Raw genomic sequence first — 18,174 nt, 5'->3', positions numbered from 1 at the left:
TTTTAAGGATAGAGAAAAGAATAATCAGCGTAGTCCCATTTTGGGTTATGTTTATTCTTTTTTATTAAGACAATTTGGCTGTATGTCTAACTGTCTAATACCTGCTCGGTACCCTCTAAGCTTGGTTCTCTTGTATTTGCCTCTCTTTTCCATGTCTAGCGTGTCTATTAATGTTTAAACACGAGAATATTTTCGTAGACCTGTGTCAATTAATCGACCACCATTGCAAGACCATCTCAATTTGCATGAACAATGAGAGTTAAGGTTGCAATCAGAAAAACTGTCCCGGGTCTAAAAGACGGGGCAACTAACATGTTGCTAGCCCAACATTAAATTCTTCTCGGATTTTGGTGGAACCAGTTGGATGAGGGCGCGTCCTTGGTGTTGACACCGTTGTTCTCTGTTTATCTCCAATATCCCACGCAACCAATTGTCAAGCTACAGCTATCGATATCGCGCATACGGAGAAGGCTGAAGGTAAAGGAGTGTTTATATAGGCACTAACATCAGTTCATCATAGAATTTTGATTCTCTCACCTCACAAGTTTGTGGTGATTAGTTTCAGTTTTACTCATTCAGAAGAGCTGAACGATTGTCATGCCTGATCCCAAATGTTAGTGAGGGCAGCACTCACGAAATGGTGATGCACGATTCAGATTATTAGCCACTTGAAACGGCTGCCAGTCTGGCTTCGCAATGGCAGACATCTGGAGCGCGTGAACAATCCAAAGGAACCTCGGACGAATGAGTTCGTCCAAAGCAGATTCTAAATTTGGAGAACTTAGTTTAAGGGTAGAGTGCGCCCCGGCCGATAGCAATCCAGTGGTACAAAATATTTAATTAAAACTTTCACTATAAAGTATAAACTGATAGCTAGTTAGTTTTGCATCTTCGTGGATCCTCTCATTCTGAGCAGAATAGGTTTAGGAAGTGAGCCTAGCTCAACTGTTTAGCGTGGAAGGTGTGGTTGTGCACTCTAACCAGTAACCACCTAAGTTCCTTCTAGCTTGAATTTAAATTTGGATGTCTATTTCTTTTTCTTAATGAAAAATCGCCTAGCTCCTCCTAGGTCAATCTAACTTTTTTTTGAGCAGAATAGGCTTTACGTGAACTTGCTCCATACATTCTGTATTACACTACCTTTCGCTTTGCTGGGACAAATTAAGCTAGATCTTAAAACAAAGGTGTTGCACCACTTTACTACTCCCTCCGTTCCAAATTGTAGGTCATTTTGGCATTTCTAAACATATACTATATCTAAGTGCATAGCTACAATTTGGAACGGAGGGGGTGTATAATATCTAACATATACAGTTTTATACTTCTATATATGGTCAATACAAGCTAATTAACTTGAACGTATGAGTTTATTCTGGTTCTTAAATCTGAGTTCTGAGCGAGGGATACAAGTAACTAAGGTAGGTTATTTGCATCCTAAATGACATTACTTCAAGTTAATAAACATTTACATTTTATTAGCAAACGGAAAACGCACATCTGGGAATAATTCAGGGACTGAATAGTTCACTGAGCACGCCGTTCGTGATGATCCAAATAAGGCGATCTGAATATGGTGTAAATCATGATCTAAAAGAACAGATGCCCCTCTTCATTAACGCATTAAGCAGAGCCCCTTCCCTTTGCACTAGAAACAGTCTGCTGGTGGCCCTCAAAAGCTTTCATGCTGCTCGACCTTGTCCTCGTTCAATGACCCGTAGGCCAGGGATGATGTTCATTGTTTGTCGAAGTCTAGCATCAAAATCGCTATCCCGGCTACATTCAGTTACCCGTAGTCCAGGGATGATGCTTCCACGGCGCTCTGGACCGGAGCTATACGAACGGCTTTGAATACGATATGAGATCCACAACCACGCGGCCTCATGAAGCGTAGCAACTACCATGTCAGGACATAAAGAGTAAGCCACCTTTGTTAGCAGCAGGCAGAAATGATTTCAGTGAAGGGACATCGTGCACCAATGATGGCAAATAACAGCTCTTTTACCTCTAATAAATCAAACCGTAAACTCCTTTCGCCACCCAAAACTTTAAACACAAAATTGTACACATCAGCATGAAATTACATTGAGGTTGGGAGGGCTATTATACACGACAACTGGACAGCGACCCCGCCAGGCAAATCCCTGTGGCAACTCAAAAACACTTTGCAACATGAGGAAAATTCTAGGCCCGGAGAATGAGAGAGAGGAAAGAATACCTAGTACAATAACACTATTTCCTTTTGCCATTCCAATTGGATGCAAAAAAACACACCATACACCGCCGCGCCCTATCCACCCAGCTGAGTATATACAAGTGAAGCCTCTGAGGATCTTCAGATGAATTTCTATATGCACTGCTACTTGTGTTCGGTCAAATGAAATGGAGAGCGCTGTCCAAGATCAAGCTCCCTTCTACCAGCTTATAGTCCGCTCAGCTCCCTGTACATAATCTTTCGGTATGGCTTTGGACCAGCCTCTCTCCCGAACACAAGTGAAAACAGCAAGATCCTGCTGAGGGCTTCATATGGATCATACCAACCAATGTGTGGCGAATCTACTATATCCAGGCAAGAGAGCCTCGGTCATTAGCTACTGCTTGGGGACGGCCCCTGGTCGGAGTTGGTGGTCTGTTAGCATTCAGCTCCTGAATTTCGTTTCACGGGTCAAGGTGTTAAGAGGTGGATGGAAGCACCAAAGAGTTCAGCAGAGGGAATAACTTGGCTATTAGTGTTTACCTGCATCCATGTGTCCTCAATATGATCCGGTGATGCCTCAGGTGATGTAATTGCAGGGGGCAAAGGGTGAATTAGTTTTGGGACAACCACAAGATCTCTACCCAAAACCAAGATCGCACCGGCATTATTTGCAGTACCTGTGGTGTGCATTCATGTCAACAAATTGTATATTGAGCCAGTAGATTCAAAGCAGATCGTCATAAGACAGATTCTCACCGCAATAATTTGTCGCGGAGAAAAGAGTGATCAGGTGGCCTTGAGCAAAGCGCTCAAAGCCATCCATCACACACTCATGTGCTCGCACAATTAACTGAAGGTCATTGTTGTTGCAGAACTCCATAACACGATCAGGCTGGTAACACCAAAATGTTATCACAAGAAAATCTAAGGGGCTGAAAGGATAAAAGACAGACAACAGATGGACTGAAAAGCACCAACCCCAAATGTAACAAGACCAGGGCCCCGGGCATTGGGTCTCAGCCCTTCAACACTGTCGTTCTCTGTTGGATCAGACCTGTAAAATCAGAACAAGATCATGGACTGGAATAAATAGCCATTATGAAAGGGTGAGCTGGAGGAGACGCTGAAAATGCTAACCATAGAAGATCCATAAGGACAACCGAGCCAGCTTCCATCGTAATTGGCCTTTGAAGATTCTCAATCTGCTCAACATGGTTGATTGACCGACCAATGCCACCATGCATACAGATTATTTTCTTTTCTATAAGCGCAGCCAAAGGAAGCCAATTGAATAGCCTATTCATTCGATGCCATGTCCAGATACCATCTCTCTCGCCCTGTTTTTGATCAATGAATATCAACGTGAGAAAACTAGGCAATTTTGTTAAGTGCAGTTGGGTGCAGTGCAAAAAGTTAGTTACCATTCTTTCTATACACTCTATTCGGAAACCAAACAAAGCATTGATATCTGCAGCTTCATGGTTCCCACGAATCAAATGTACATTTTGAGGATATTCAACCTGAAATAAGCAGTAGTTTGAATATTATACCTTAACCAAATTACTGCATCAAAACAAGTCTAGATAGTTTGAAGGTAAGTACATAGTATGATACCTTCAATGCAAGAAGAAGGGTGATAGTTTCTAAACTATGCTGGCCACGATCTACATAATCTCCCAAGAAGAGATAATCAATGTAACTGCATGTCAAGAAAATGAAAAATGAGCTGAAGGCATGAAAAGAAGAAAAATCTCCATCTAGAATTCAGTCATTTTGGCATATAAATAAAACACAAGAATTAATTGTTAAAGATGCATAAGTGACTTATTTTCATTCTCAAAGGAAAGAAAGACTTACGCGATGTCTCCTGCAGTCGAAGGAGCACCGTATTCATCGAATAACCTCATTAGGTCTCCAAATTGTCCATGCAAATCACCAAATATCTTAACAGGAGCTTTAAGCTGCAAAACGCTTGGTTCGCTTGAAAATATTCTCTCAGCACTGTCACATAGGTCTGCAATTTCATTGCAGTCCAAGAAGAATTGCCTTCGGACAGGGGGCTTCCAGCCACGAGGTTTCAACAGAGATGCAATTACCTAGATAGATATAGCAGCAGATACATAAAAAACGCGACAAGTGTTTAAGTAACTGGCAGCTTTCATCTACCTCAACACCTAATGGGCATTGGAAATTCTAACTCATTAGATACCGCTACGAGTATCAGAGCAGTTGATCAGCTAGGCTTCTAATCATTTATTTATCATGCAGAAAGCCAAAATACATTTCTTATTTACTCCCTCCATTTTTATTTATAAGGTGCACACGCATATCAAGATTCAAACTTTGCAATCTTTGACCAATAATTTGACTATTAATTTTTTATTTTTTATAATGTAAACTTTATATGGTTGGATTCATAATCAAATATACTCTATAATGATTCTAAGTTTATAATCATAAATAATATAATATAAGATAAATGAATGGTCAAACTGTTATTTGGAAGACCGTGCCAAGTCATGCCATGCCTTATAAATATAGATGGAGGGAGTACCTCAACAATCACTACTATGTGAACATATATTATATTAATGACAAGGTGAAAGTACCTTTTTAGGAACACTATTAATAGACATCTGTCTATCTAGTAGCTTCCTTGCGGCAGTTGCATTCTCCGGGGTGCCATAGCTCACCCTTCTTCCTTCATTTTCAAATTGGTCAATCGATAGCTGTCTGACCATGCCACCTAAGGCACCTCCAGTTTCAGCAGCCACCACAACCTGCAAGGTAAAAACAAAGTGTAATGCAATCATGCAAATAACTTCTGCTAGGATGGTAATAACAAGTAGAGACAAGCATTAGCATCAAATTGCCAAATGAAAACATAAATGGGAATAAAAACACAACATGTATGCTACTCACAGCTCTATGATGCAACCGAACTCCAGGTGGAGCTGCCATGTTGTTAGAAAGAACAATGTCTGGTTTGATGAGGCTTGAATGTTTGCTGCTTGATGTTGAGTCTGGAGACTGCTCCTTGTCAGGCAACTGTTCCACCTCACCATTAACCTGCCTGGCCTTCACAGCAGCTAATGTCGCACTGATTGCCTCAGCCTCTGCTGCTGATGCTTCAACTAAATAATCCACACCTTTGTTTAATCTCCTGCGAAGGGTTTTAAACTCATCAGAATGAAATAGCTATTACAAAAAATAGTATTAATTTGCTCACGAAACAGCACAATAACATAAAAAGTAGTCTATGTACCTCTGTCCCTGCAACACAGCATTCTCAGGGCTGATATCAGTATACATGTCTCCATTTACAGGAGGTGCAACTGGAGTCCCAAGAACTACAGCTCCATCAGGACCTGATTCCGTAGCTGTTTGTCTTGTTCGTTCATCATTGTACGCATACCTTCCAGGTGCTCGTCCTGCTTGCAAGTTTGTGGCTGCTGCACTCGCTGCGGCATGATTAGCAGCATTTGTTGTTTCAGCAGCAGCAAGATCCTCAGCCACAAGAAGATCATCGAGAAGTACACCTACAATACCAACTCTATGAGTTAGCAACCGATAAGCAATAGTGCATCAAACCAAATCATGCAATGCTAGAAATATTATAAATGTGGCCATTACTACTCAAAATGAGAAATCATTATAAATGTGATCATTACAATAATCTGTTTTCAACTATATACGTGAAGTGACAACAACAATGGTCACCCCAGCAAAATCTGTGGCATTAATGACACTTGATGTCAGACATGAAACATGGAAAACTAACCCAGTCATCTTACCTCCCCGTAAACCCCCATAAATGAATATTAGATCATTAACAGCAGCTGCTGCGTGCCTGCACCGTCGTGTAAGCTCAACAGCAGCATCACCGCCTGCCGCATCTGCACTATATCTTCCTGTTCTGGGAGTTGTAACAACTGACTTTGTGTCGCACCAGACTCCAGCAGCAGTGTCCAGTACTGAAACAAGTTCAATAGCACAAACTTATAAGAAAGAAAAGACTAGTGTCAACAATAAGTTGCCATAGTAAGTAGTTAAACTGCTCTAGTTCCAATGTGGATGCATATATAAACAAGGCGACACAATTCAAATGCTAGCAAAGGAATAGGAACCAGATTGTATCAGCATGCCATCATAGGTAACGAAAAAGAATACAGGACATCATATAGATATCATCAGCAAGTGGTTTATGAATGAAATGTTAAAAGTAACTAGAGCATTTAGGATATTCAGGTACATATACAGTACAGATATTTTATCAGAAATGGATAAATGAAACTCACAACAGGAGATAAACAAGTCTATTTGGATATGTTTGAAAAGAAAGTAAACTGATGGCAGTGAATGATACTTGGTTGAGATTGGAATGGGTGAAACCATACAATGGCCGTTTCTGTCAATGATGGCAGCATGGGACATTTTGCAAAAGGTACTTCACAACTTGATACAAAAAATGTGAGTCACTTCAAGGTTTTAAAACCGCAACCTGCAACACTCGAAGAGTCTTCCACCATCCGCCCACCTCCAAGAGCACCTCCCGACACATGAAGACGCGCATTGACAAAAACCTAATGAATAGCAAATAGCAATCATTACACGAGGACCACAGTGGGGAATTAACAAAATTACTGAGACTGAGCAATATAGCTTACAGCTGCATGTTGGTATCTGGGTGATGGGGAAACACCAGGGGCAATTGCCCACTCCCAGCGCCCATCTCTATGTTTTGCAAGACCATATGCACTTGATAGGGGCTGGAAATTTTGCAAAACACACATAAGAATAGAAAATAGTGCTTAGTACCAAATGAACGAGAAAAACCAATCGTGACATTTGACAAATACCCCTGCTATGTCTAGGTTATAGAACTTGGTGTAATGATTAGTGTAGAGAACATAATCATTGTTGCATACGTACTATAGAACTCTTCTCCTACATTTTTTTCAATTCAAGCAAATAGACATCTCCACAACACAACTTTTCTACAGTCACAGAAAAGGATGCTACTTGTCACCTTATTACAGGATAACTAAGTGTCATATATAGTAGTCAGTTTCCTCTTAATTCAGGCGGACAAGTAAAACTTTGTTCATTTTCCATTTGATGTATCTGCTTTCTGTAGCTACTGTTTCAAAGAAAATTCCAACTTTAGATTTTAGATGTTTATAAATTAAAATAAAATCTCCTTGGGAACTGCTCTAATTTTTCCACAAAAGGATGTATGGAACCTTATCGGGATGGTGTGCTTCTAAATGTTACGAGAACAAAAACTTGGCAGGTCTTACTTTAAGAAGCAGTGACGCTAATTAGTTAGTAAGCAGTGATACTATTTTTTTCTCTGGAAAAGGTTTGGTAAATATCAATTACTTACCACACTATTTGCATCTCTCCCACCGCAAAGTAAGAGAAGACCATCAGAGCGTGCACTTGCAGTGGCGTACCTGAACAGCACCGCACAGGAAAATAGAGAACAACATCAAACAAACTATTTACAGTAAAAACACTGAAAGAATGCGAACTCATGCAGAGGTCAGATCACAAGAAATTGATTGCCAACATGGTGGGCTAACACTGCCACAGCATGCTACCCTGTGCCATACAAAATAAATAGCAGATCAACTTGCAGATATTCTCATAGAGAACTTATAAAGCAACATGGCATGAGATGGTCCAATGCATTATAATTTATTTCCATGGAAATATTATAAAGTTTTAGGTCGATGAGTAATAAACTATTCTTTACTCAATTTAAGTTCATATTCCTGTTGGCATACTTACATGCATGGAGGTGGTCCTTCACCTTCTGGTTCAAGTTTCCTCCATTCATATGGCTTAGCCGCAGTATCAAGGGCCCATACATCCGCCAGAGGTCGCTTCCCTAAAGACGTGAAAATAGTTCCAGTATTGACACCATTAAGGGTGTGCAGGAAATCGTTATTTGAAACTTTACAGATGTCTAAAAGAGCTGTGCATTACCGTCATTTCCACCAATAGTCAACAAAAATCTCTGCCCAACCAAGGCCATCACATGACCATATCGTGGACCTGGACCAGGTCCTTGAACCACCACTCTGCGTAAGCGTAACAACCTTAGCAACGTAAAAGAAATGCAATTATAAACTCAGGTCATTCAAGAATGTTGATTACCTGTGCCATCGTGGTCGTTGTTGTGTAAGGTCTAGGACATGAAGATCCTCTGCAGACAAACCGGCAGGGCCAATTCCACCCTGAATCATAAGAAGAATATAACTCAGATGAAATTTCCGCTCCACCCTCATGAAAATAAAGGGAGTCTCTAGCAATCTAGTACTGTAGTTTACTAGGTGTATCAAGAATCAACTACTGGCTAGTGGCTACTTCAACTGGAGTTTCTTGGAGATCTGATTGGTGTGGTAATAAGGTGAGCGCAAGTCTAAAAAATATGACAAACATTTATACTGCAAAAAGGACAATATTTAGTTAGAATAATAGGTACTAGAAATTTTTTGTAACGAACAACAAATTCGACACCAGCCTAGTCAGAAAAATAATGCAACTAGTAGTACAAGGAAAATAATACCTGAATGACCACCATGGTTCCAACCGCAGTTGCCACATGTGCAGCTCTTGGTGAAGGAGGCTCTCCAAGTGGGGTAAGCCTAACACACACAGTCATGTCATAGTTAGAACTATTTGAAGATTTCCGAATACTGGCAATATAATTCCATACTACCCTAAACAACAAACAACCGAAATAGCGCACTAATTACTAGTTGCAGAAAAAGGTCAAAATCAATAAGGAATATTTTACCTGCTCCACTTGTTCGATGACACGTCGTAACAATGGACGTCTGCTGTCGCGCCAGCAAGACCTGGAATGGGAGATATCAGTGAGGAGCCCACCTTTATAATTTGGCTGGGAAACAAAATTAGCATTCTACACCAGCAGCAGATATCCTTTACTTTTTCATTTTTAAGTATAATTTAAACATCCAAGCAACTAAATTCCTTTTGTACATTTCAGACAGTTTCTAATTGGTAACCCAAAGAACAAATAAGCCTTTAAATTTCTGACCACTGCCGGTCATGAAACAGTTCTCTACACCTACTAATTTGCCCACCCTATTGTACTAGAAGCCTAGAACAGGCATAAAAATGATAAATTGCACCCTGGATAACACCCAATTTGGCTCCAAGAAGGAGCAAATGTTCCTTGAAGAGAACCAATCATCATAACCTACAGGTATCCAACAACTTTTAGCAAATAGAAAGATGGAAGAAAACTATCAGGTGTAATGCTCATTTTAACCTTTTAAGTAAAACAGCATTGCAAATTTTTGCTCAACAAGCAACATTTGACATAGCAAACAACCCAACAGCACCTGAATTCACTCTTTTTGCTGCTGAAATTCAACTCAATTCCTCAGAAAGGCTTTAATACATTCCTACCTAGTCGAATTAGCATCTAAACTAGCATGATGACTTTATAATTCCGTCCTGAATAAGAATCGAACCATATTCAAACTTTCAAGTGCCACTAGAAATTAGCATTCAGAATGATCTTACCCACAATACAACAATGATTTTCGTTAAATCACTATTAGCCTGTAATTCCATCTCAAAAATGAAATTCCGAACTTCATAAACCAGAACCTAAACTGCTCTGCTCAAATTACATTGCATCCCAAAATCCGGCCCAGAACAGCCACTAATCGGAATTCCACACATGGGAACGACCCTACCACGAGAGAAGGTGTATTAATATTCTAAAATCATCAGAAAGCAAAAGCCATAAGATAGAGGCATACGGATCCCCGCGCTCCCGGCAGAAGAGGGCGGCGTGGCAGAGTTCCCCTCGAGTGCTGTGGCCCCGCCGAACAGGATCAGCCTCGGTCCGATGTACCCTGGTGTGCCCTCCTCCCCGACGGCCGGTACCGCCGTGAGCGTGTGCCCGCAGCGGCACCCTGGTCCGTCCTCCTTCTTCTCGATCACCGCGTTCACCACCGTGTACCCGGGCGCCGGCCTCGGCCCCGCCGCCCCGACAGCCGCCGGATTCGGGGCCGCCGCGGGCGTCCCGGGTGTCCCGGGCGTCGACGGCGCGGACGACGACGAAGTCTCGCTCCCTGACCCCGAGCCTCCGGCGCTGGCGGCCGCGGCCGCCGCGTCAGAGTCGGAGTCGGACTCCGTCGTCATGCGTGAGTCCACGTCCATGCCTCAGTAGCAGCTAGCGGCCTCCCCGGCCCACGCTAGGGTTCGGAGGCCCCGAGATCTCGGGAACGCGCCGGCGACGCAGGCAGGGACCCCCGCCCTACGACGCGGCCGGCATCGCCGGAACCCTAGATTCCCCCCCGCGCACCGGGCAGCGCGATTCGCCCGCGTTCCGCTCCGCCTCGCCCGCGGCGCCGATCACGAGGGAGAGAGAGCCAGGCGAGGAGCGAGCGCCAAGGCAGGAAGGCTCCCCCGCCTCGGGAATTGCGGTGGAGGGTGGAGGGGGTGGCCGCTCCGCTCCGGAGGCCGCGGGCAGCGCGCGGCGTGGCGAGGGGGTGGGGGAATTCGGGGGATTCGCGGGGGGCGAGCTGCAAATCTGGGAGGGGTGTGGGGGGACGGCCTCTCGCGTTGGCCTAGCTTGGTTGGAGTGGAGGAGACGGGCCGCGACGGGAGGAAGGGGACGGGAGGACGAGGTGGAAGAGAGAGAAGGAGAGTGGAAATGGGAAAAGGAAATTTAGCAACGTTCTTTTTTGGTTTTGCTTGGGTGGCGGTTTTACCGTTCCGCCCCCCGCGCTTCGCCCCTTTTTTGAAATGGAGCCCGGCGTGGGCGTCGTGCTGCCGTTGCTGTCGGATAACGCGAGTACGTGGTCACGCAAGCAGCGCTGTGTGGCGTTGCGCGGATTTGGTGTACCGTTCCGACTGCCACGGGTGAGGTTAGATACGTGGAATGATTCGATGATGATGATGGCGACGGGAGACTGGTGGTACTGAAGATTAAAGAACGTAGATGAGTTTACCGACTAGTGTATTTGTTTAGCATTTATAGATGTTAATGTATTTTTCTATAAATTTAATTAAAACTCTAGTTTGTACCAAAAATAAATAAATAAAATTAATAAAAATTGACTTCTAATAAAATTAAAATCGTGGCTCTTGATTGAAGAGTAGAGGGGGAATGATATTCGGTGCATTACCGTAATGGTATGGACTTATGATCATGCAACTCGGATGCTAGGGGAGACACCCATCACTGTAAACTTTCACTCAGGATCCGTTTGCACCATTTCCATAACTGCCCACCTTAATATTGGGCGTGCCGCAACACGTCGCGGTTGTGGCGAACGCACTTTTGTGTCAGTTTTGGTAGCAAACTACGAGTGACGTGCCTAATATTCTGCGGCAAAGCCTAATATGCGTAAAAAATAGTTGCCTAAACAATTGCGGCACGAAACACCTTTGGCGTGGCGAGCTGTAGGTGCCATCCAAATATAAGCCTCCGTGCTTGTGGCGGCGAGTTACAGACTATAAAATTTTTTGAGGTCAAAAAAAAACTTTAAGTGTTAAAATAAATGGTGTATATCTGGTAACTAGATAGTATATTTCATAAAAAATAGTTTTTCTCATACAAGTTTCGCGAAGGATTTCCACCACACGATAGATTTAACCACTTTGTTGCTCATGGTCTGTTTTTGGAAAAATGGCAAATGAAAAGGTACACGGAAACGATAATAGAATGTTGCAGGCTTGCGATCTCTCGTCATGTAATACACACCCACCTTGGCTTGATCGCACACGCAAGACCTAGATTCACCTATGCGTCGCGTAGGTGCACGTGCTAGGACCTGCTGACAGACAGAATAAAAACCAGGAGAATCGGAGGGCGCATCTGCAAAACATTTTCGCTTGCGAAACATTTGAAAAGGCCGGGAGATTCGGTTGGCAAAGCCAAAAGAAAAAAGAAGGCCGTTAGCGAAGGGGGCGGCGTGCCCGGCGCCCGCGGACCGTGCTAGGGAACCCAAGCGCGAGACAGCTGTCGCGGCGTCGGACGGCCGCGATCGCTCCATCCATCCAGTTCCAGCATGCGAGCCGCTACATTTTCCGCTTGAACCCTCGTACCCCAGAGAAAACACACGTCGCCCCCCCCTTCCCTGGAGGCGCCGCCGTCCCACGGGACGGGGAACGGGGACGCGCGTGCCGCAGGACAGCGGTGCGCAGCTGGCGACGGCGCCCCCGGGTGGGGTGGGCCCCGCTGCCCCGCGCGTGGGCCGTGGGCGAATGGGAAAGCAGGCCGGCCGCAGACGATCCCGCCGTACGAGCGCCATGTCAACCCGAGATCCCAGTTGTGTTTGACGAGGTCAACCAGGGGCGGGCGGCACGGCAGCAGCAGCGGACAAGTTGCGTGTAGCGACGTCCACGTCACCTTTTTTTCGCGGCCTACGGGGTGGAGGTGGATGGAGCAGAGCGGCTCGCGTCACTCGCTTGCGAGTTGCGGGGAGCGGGGGGCGTCAGCTGCCGTTTCGGGGGATCAGGTGAGGTGGGATGCATCTACCAACCAACCAAACCACGCCTCCGCCGTCCCGAAGAATGTTTGTTGTTAGCCCGTCAAGCAGCGGCTGAGATAAACAGTAAAAATAAGATAGAGCCTGCGTCAGTACGAGCGTTGCGTTTTGGCTTGCCTTTTGCGATAATCGTACGAGGACGAGAGTAGGCGTTGACCTTGAGGCTTGCAATAATCGTTGACCTAATTTCGTATTACCGCCCAGGCAAGGCAGTATACTTTTGGCATGAACAGTGCGTCGGCAGGCGTAAGTTTCAGTCGATGTCACTGTAGCAAGCAGCTCTCGTGGGGAAAAGGACATCTCCTATCGGTCTCCGGAACGCGGGAAGTGGGCCACCGCGGGCCGTTGAAGAAGCAAGAGGCCCACGGAACTCAGGCCCATTTTCTAGCCCCCTCGGCCGCCTCCTCTTCCACTCACCGTTGCTGCCGTCCCCGTCAGTTCCCGTCCCCCACGTTCTCGACGGGCTCTGATCAACGCGATTACGCGAGTGAGGTCGCCGCCCGGGGGAGTAGTTGAGCGCGGAGGGGGTCGCCGGCGGCGGAGCAGTCCCAGCGGCCCCTAATTCGTTGAGAGGTGACCAGGTGAGGCTAGGCCCCTCCCTATTCGTGACAATTTGGCTCCCTCCTCTCGGAACTGACACCGCGGTTCGTACTGTTGGTTACTAGGGTTTATGCTGCGCGGAACGAGAGCAAATTTTATCTGGCTATTTCTGTGCCCAATCTCTAGCATATGCATCGCTTAAACCCAAGTACTGGACGTACACGTGCATTGTGAAGGATTTTCTTTTTTGGTGTAAGACGCGTTGTGTAGGAACCGAGGACATGGGGGGCAAAGTGGAGGATAGGCTTTTGTTTTTTTCCTGTCCTGAACGGGAGAAAATTAAAATGAGGATAGGCTTTTGTTTTTTTGAGAGATGGTCGATGGGAGTAGTTGTTACTGCTAAGTGCGAAATTAAGCCAAAAAAAACATACGGTTGCTGCTCGCCACAGAAAGTTTGGACTTCTCTTTGATAAATTGTTGAACAAAATCGAACCTTCTTCCTGTTTTCTAGTGCCAACTACTTCTATATTAACTCATGTATGAACATGACACAATTATTTCCGCATCAAAAGAACAGGATCACTTCCAACATTATCTGATTCTAGCGCTACTTGATAGTTTAATCTAATTTCGTTTCAAAGATAGTTTGATCCAATTATCTTTTTTTCATGATTGTCAGGAATCATTCCTGCCATCTTTGTTCATGAACAACGACCTTTGGCAACATATGCCAAAACCTAAATTCGTGCGTGAGACTTGCAGTACCTTGACAAAGTTTTCGTTTTGATTTATCTGGAGCCAGAAGTGCATGAGGGGTATAAAGCAAACTCACTGACTTTCCTTAACAAAGGGATCAGATTTGTTTGATGAAAAAATGCTACCTTGTTGAATAGATCGCTATTATTAGTCCGGGGCACCTCCTGGCTGCAGGACTCACTACACGTATTATGTGCAGCCGGGCTGACAGGTGATCGCCATGTGTGATTCAACCAAAGAACTTGGTTTAGGGATTTGTGGTGATCTATCATTGTTTATACAAAAAACTGACCTTGTTGCCCTGTGGCCTATGGGTATTCTGACGTGATACATCAGTGCAAACTGTTTACAACATAATGATGAGTTGAGACTAGGCTTGGCTGTTAAGCTAGTGAGATTTGGGCTGATAGGAAGGCTTGATTAGTAAGGAATGTATATTAATCAAATCCATGTATTAGGCTATCCCATTTTATGTTATTTTGTTTACTTGTTATAAGATTCTATTGCTTGGATGTTCAGTTTCTGAATTCTGATTACTGGCCCTTCCATCCAAGCGAGTACATCAATCAGGATGCAGTATGTTAATCAAAATAGCCCTTCTATCTACTAAATCATCACTTGCCTTTTCCTGGTATAAATTGGCACTAAGAAGGGATGGAACTATCCTGGTCAGTACGTTGAACCCTTTGCTGCGCTTGCAATATCAAGCAAGCTAGTGGTTTTGCAGGTGATGGAGCCGAAAGGGGAAACTAAGACGGACGGAGTGAGAATGGCAATGGGTCCCTTGGACTGCCCTGTCTGCTACGAGCCCCTTGAGCCTCCGATTTACCAGGTATACACAGTAGACATATGAATAGCATCGAGTTAATTTCTGAAGAACATGGGACCAGCAAAATCTTTTTATCGTTTTCCCTGGGGAAATTGAAACCTTCTGTCGATCTACCAAAAGCAATTTGTCAATTTCTGGAGACCATCAGATCAGTTTGTTTGTTATATCAATCTACCAAAAACAGTATAAGTAAGGTTACACTTTACATAAGATGTACTATCTATGTTTTTGTCAAAATCCATTTTGCTTTTGTCCATGATATTCCCTCATGAGGATTTATTTAATGATTCCAATACTGCAGTGTGGTGTGGGGCATTTGGTCTGCAAGTCATGCTGCAAGAGGCTCAAGAAGTGCCCCCTATGTACAAGAACTGCCTTTGAGCGCTGCTTTGGCATGGAGCGCGTTGTCGAAACTGTTGAGGTTCCTTGTTGCTTTGCAAAGAACGGATGCACCAAGAAGATCACCTACTTCAACAAGAAAAAGCACGAGAAGGCATGCCGGTATGGGCCGTGCTTCTGCCCGGAACCTGGCTGCGGCTTCACTGGGCCAGCGGTGGCGCTGGCGAACCATCTCATCACCCGCCACAAGTGGCCGTTCATGAAGTTCAAGTACTTTGAGCAGTTCAGCCTCTCCCTCCAGCGAGGCCCACGCGTGCTCCAAGCCCCGGACAGCAAAATTTTCCTCATGAACTTGAAGCCCGTGGAGCCCCTGGGGCACGCCATCTCCCTCGTCTGCGTCCAGCCGGAGGCCATGGACTCCAGGTTCGGGTGCTCGGTGGCCTTCTCGTGCTTCACGGGCCACCACCAGCTCTCAACGCTGGATGCTGTGAGAAGCTCCTCCCTGTCTGATGGGATGCCAGAGGACTTCTTCTGCATCGTGCCCAAGGCTGGAGGAACTGAGATCTTTCTCCGAACCACCATAGATAACGAGTTGGTGCATGATGAAGAGGACGAGCTGGAGGATGAGGATGAGGATGAGGATGACGAGAGCTACAATGAGGACGAGGATGACGAAGAAGATGATTCTGACGACGAGTGATTCGATATCGGACCATCTACGCAGTGCTCTAGATCAAATTATTTAGGTTGGGTTCTTCGTCTTGACAAGTCGTCTAAGCAGACTATGGTTTAGTTGATCAGTACTTGAACTCGTATCGAGACTTTTTATTCGTGTTCTTCTAGAAAAACCTGTTACAGTACCAGATCTCTGTAGCCGATTGTTACCGGTTCTGTAGTGATACTGAGGAAACCATGCTGCCGCCCGGGCAATTTGGTGCCGAAATCTTGTATCGATTCTGATTTATTTCCCATGGCTACGCGAGGCAGTGCACGGCAGTCTTCGGAGTTCCAGATCAGAACTCAGAAGCACTAAACGCCATGCCCAATCTGTGCACACCGCACCGGTGCCAAGATGAAAATGGTCACCGTGGATTTAGCAGGTCCACTACACGTTATTTATTTATTTATCAAAATACTTGGAACTTTATGTTTTGGCTTTATACAATTGCTATTGGAGTGTTCTAGAAGCACTTAAAATATAACTTTATGGCGTATTTTTTATAACTTTATTTATCCTGAAAAACGGGTCACCTTTGATCAAAGTTGCCAAGTATTACTTGGAAACAGTATCAGAAACGTGGTGACGGTTACAGCTGGACATGGGCTGGGCTTTATTTCTTCACAGATCTGGGTATCCTTGTTGTACTCGTTTAGGCCCACCCCTGTCTGACGGACTCGGTTTCTCGAAGCAGGGTTTAAGCTTTCTTCCTCGCGCAGCCGCCGCGCGAACTGCTAGCCCCCAAACCCTAGCGCCATGGGAGCCGCCGCCTCTTCCTCTCCCCCTCCTCCCCCAGAGGCAGCCGCCGCCTCTTCCTCTCCCCCTCCTCCCCCAGAGGCAGCCACCGCCGCCTCCGATCCTCCCACTCCTCCCCCGGAGGCCGCCGCTCCACCAGCCAAAGGAGATCCCCAGCAGGCCGCCACCGCCCCGGCCGGCGGCGCTGCGGACGATGCGGCGGCGGGAGCGTCGGCTGACGCCGGTGGAGGCGGCCCGGCCGATTCAGCGGAGACGGTGGTCTTGGAAGCCTCCGCTGGGGCCGGCGAAGCAGAGGAGGGGGAGGAGGAGCAAGGGGAGTGCGGGTTCTGCCTCTTCATGAAGGGCGGCGGGTGCAAGGAGGAGTTCACCGCGTGGGAGAAGTGCGTGGAGGAGGCGGAGGCCGAGACGGGCGGCGTCGACGTCGTGGAGCGGTGCCAGGACATCACGGCCGCGCTGCGGAAGTGCATGGACGCGCACGCCGACTACTACGAGCCCATACTCCGCGCCGAGCGCGCCATGGCCGCGGATCTCGAGGCCTTTCAGGCCCAAGAAGCCGACTCCGCCTCCGCGGCGCCGGCGTCGGAGGGAGGCGATAAGAAGCAGGCGGCCGACGCAGCGGCGCCTCCACCGGAGGAAGGCCAGGAGAAACAGGCGGCCGAGACAGCGGTCTCAGAGAACAGAGATCCTGCAGCCTGATTGGGCAAAAAGGCGGCGGCATCTTGGAATTTTTGGTGAGGGATTTGAGGATGTGCATTTGATTTCTTCTTTCGAGCATCAATTAACCTTCTGTGGTCGGCGAGATTGGTGACCGGCGAGGGAGATAGACCTCTGCTCCCTCTAATTGAAGATGTGATTCTTTTGGGTGAAATCAAATTATACGTGTTGCCAGATGAATTCTTACTCTGGCGAATTATACAGACATCCCATGCTTGAATAATCTGCTGATTTGATTGCTCTAAATTACTGATCACATCGATCTTTGCGAATGTTTCTTGAGCTTCTATTATTAGCAAATGGCCAGTGCATCTCGGTCAGCTATTAGTGCTTGCCAATCGCTCATCCAATTGTTATACGTTCCAATGATCTCGTTTGTGCATCTACATTTCAGCTGCTATCCTTGTGCACTTGTTTTGCTAGCAGATCAGAGCAGGAGGGCTATCTTGTAGGTGTATGGGTTAGCTGTGTTGCAAGTTTCAGTTATGACCGTCGTAACGTTATTGGGGTTGTTCTGGCTTTTTTTGGACCTTACTGGCCAAGCAGGTGCTTTGGCTTCCCTATGCTGTTGGATCTGCGTTCCGATAGCTTTGTTGCCATGTTCTAAACTTCTAGTTGAATACTTTGCACTCCATTGTTTAGATTTTAGAAGGCGACATTCTGTTGTATGGATTTGGATGCAAACCCATGTTGTGGCTCCTCTGTGACGCCGGTGTAGTGTAGGCACCAGTGTTTCATATATAGGAAATATTATACATTTGTGTCGGTATATTCAAAGCTGATTTCT

The 18,174-nt window shown here is 45.8% G+C and overlaps 3 protein-coding genes across 7 annotated transcripts; 2 read left to right on the top strand and 1 right to left on the bottom strand.

Moving 5' to 3' along the window:
• Positions 1–1,977: 1,977 nt before the first annotated feature.
• On the bottom strand, positions 1,978–10,872 carry LOC101780119 (serine/threonine-protein phosphatase BSL2 homolog). 3 transcript variants are annotated; one of them, XM_004982257.3, is made up of 21 exons: positions 9,997–10,399; positions 9,000–9,060; positions 8,769–8,847; positions 8,357–8,436; positions 8,186–8,280; positions 7,988–8,087; positions 7,581–7,650; positions 6,862–6,963; positions 6,696–6,777; positions 5,989–6,168; positions 5,460–5,733; positions 5,117–5,357; positions 4,804–4,974; positions 4,052–4,290; positions 3,809–3,893; positions 3,616–3,714; positions 3,332–3,531; positions 3,173–3,248; positions 2,951–3,086; positions 2,735–2,871; positions 1,978–2,643 (listed from the first exon to the last, which is right to left on the bottom strand). In XM_004982257.3, exons 1-21 carry the CDS (start codon positions 10,397–10,399, stop codon positions 2,557–2,559), a joined length of 2,997 nt encoding a protein of 998 aa, XP_004982314.1. In that variant the 3' UTR covers positions 1,978–2,556. The 3 variants fall into 3 exon arrangements, with proteins under 3 accessions (XP_004982314.1, XP_014660032.1, XP_014660033.1); XM_014804546.2 differs by having other exon boundaries at positions 3,332–3,714; positions 9,997–10,872; XM_014804547.2 differs by lacking the exon at positions 9,997–10,399 and adding an exon at positions 9,755–9,937 and having other exon boundaries at positions 3,332–3,714.
• A 2,279-nt stretch (positions 10,873–13,151) lies between these two features.
• Positions 13,152–16,168, top strand: LOC101779718 (E3 ubiquitin-protein ligase SINA-like 2). 3 transcript variants are annotated; one of them, XM_004982256.4, is made up of 3 exons: positions 13,152–13,316; positions 14,759–14,863; positions 15,162–16,168. In XM_004982256.4, exons 2-3 carry the CDS (start codon positions 14,762–14,764, stop codon positions 15,897–15,899), a joined length of 840 nt encoding a protein of 279 aa, XP_004982313.1. In that variant the 5' UTR covers positions 13,152–13,316; positions 14,759–14,761; the 3' UTR covers positions 15,900–16,168. The 3 variants fall into 3 exon arrangements, with proteins under 3 accessions (XP_004982313.1, XP_022685590.1, XP_012704282.1); XM_022829855.1 differs by having other exon boundaries at positions 14,744–14,863; XM_012848828.3 differs by having other exon boundaries at positions 14,740–14,863.
• Positions 16,169–16,580: 412 nt separating this feature from the next.
• On the top strand, positions 16,581–17,659 carry LOC101779328 (mitochondrial intermembrane space import and assembly protein 40-like). The gene has a single exon (XM_004982255.3). The coding sequence runs from the start codon at positions 16,674–16,676 to the stop codon at positions 17,367–17,369; it is 696 nt and encodes a 231-aa protein (XP_004982312.2). The 5' UTR covers positions 16,581–16,673; the 3' UTR covers positions 17,370–17,659.
• The last annotated feature ends 515 nt before the right edge of the window (positions 17,660–18,174 follow it).

Source organism: Setaria italica, chromosome IX (assembly GCF_000263155.2).
Source record: "Setaria italica strain Yugu1 chromosome IX, Setaria_italica_v2.0, whole genome shotgun sequence".
NCBI lineage: Eukaryota > Viridiplantae > Streptophyta > Magnoliopsida > Poales > Poaceae > Setaria > Setaria italica.
The sequence above is the reverse complement of the archived record's forward strand: the minus strand, read 5'-3'. Positions and strand labels throughout refer to the sequence as shown.

What these genes read in the sequence shown, in the direction of transcription:
- LOC101780119 (XM_014804546.2), bottom strand. Translation starts at nt 10,399, where the DNA reads ATGGACGTGGACTCACGCATGACGACGGAGTCCGACTCCGACTCTGAC. An exon ending in CAACGACCACGATGGCACAG is followed by an intron (nt 8,281 to 8,356) that starts GTAATCAACATT and finishes ACGCTTACGCAG; the next exon opens with AGTGGTGGTTCAAGGACCTG. An exon ending in AGACTCTTCGAGTGTTGCAG is followed by an intron (nt 6,169 to 6,695) that starts GTTGCGGTTTTA and finishes AACTTGTTTCAG; the next exon opens with TACTGGACACTGCTGCTGGA.
- LOC101779718 (XM_004982256.4), top strand. Translation starts at nt 14,762, where the DNA reads ATGGAGCCGAAAGGGGAAACTAAGACGGACGGAGTGAGAATGGCAATG. An exon ending in TTGAGCCTCCGATTTACCAG is followed by an intron (nt 14,864 to 15,161) that starts GTATACACAGTA and finishes CCAATACTGCAG; the next exon opens with TGTGGTGTGGGGCATTTGGT.
- LOC101779328 (XM_004982255.3), top strand. Translation starts at nt 16,674, where the DNA reads ATGGGAGCCGCCGCCTCTTCCTCTCCCCCTCCTCCCCCAGAGGCAGCC.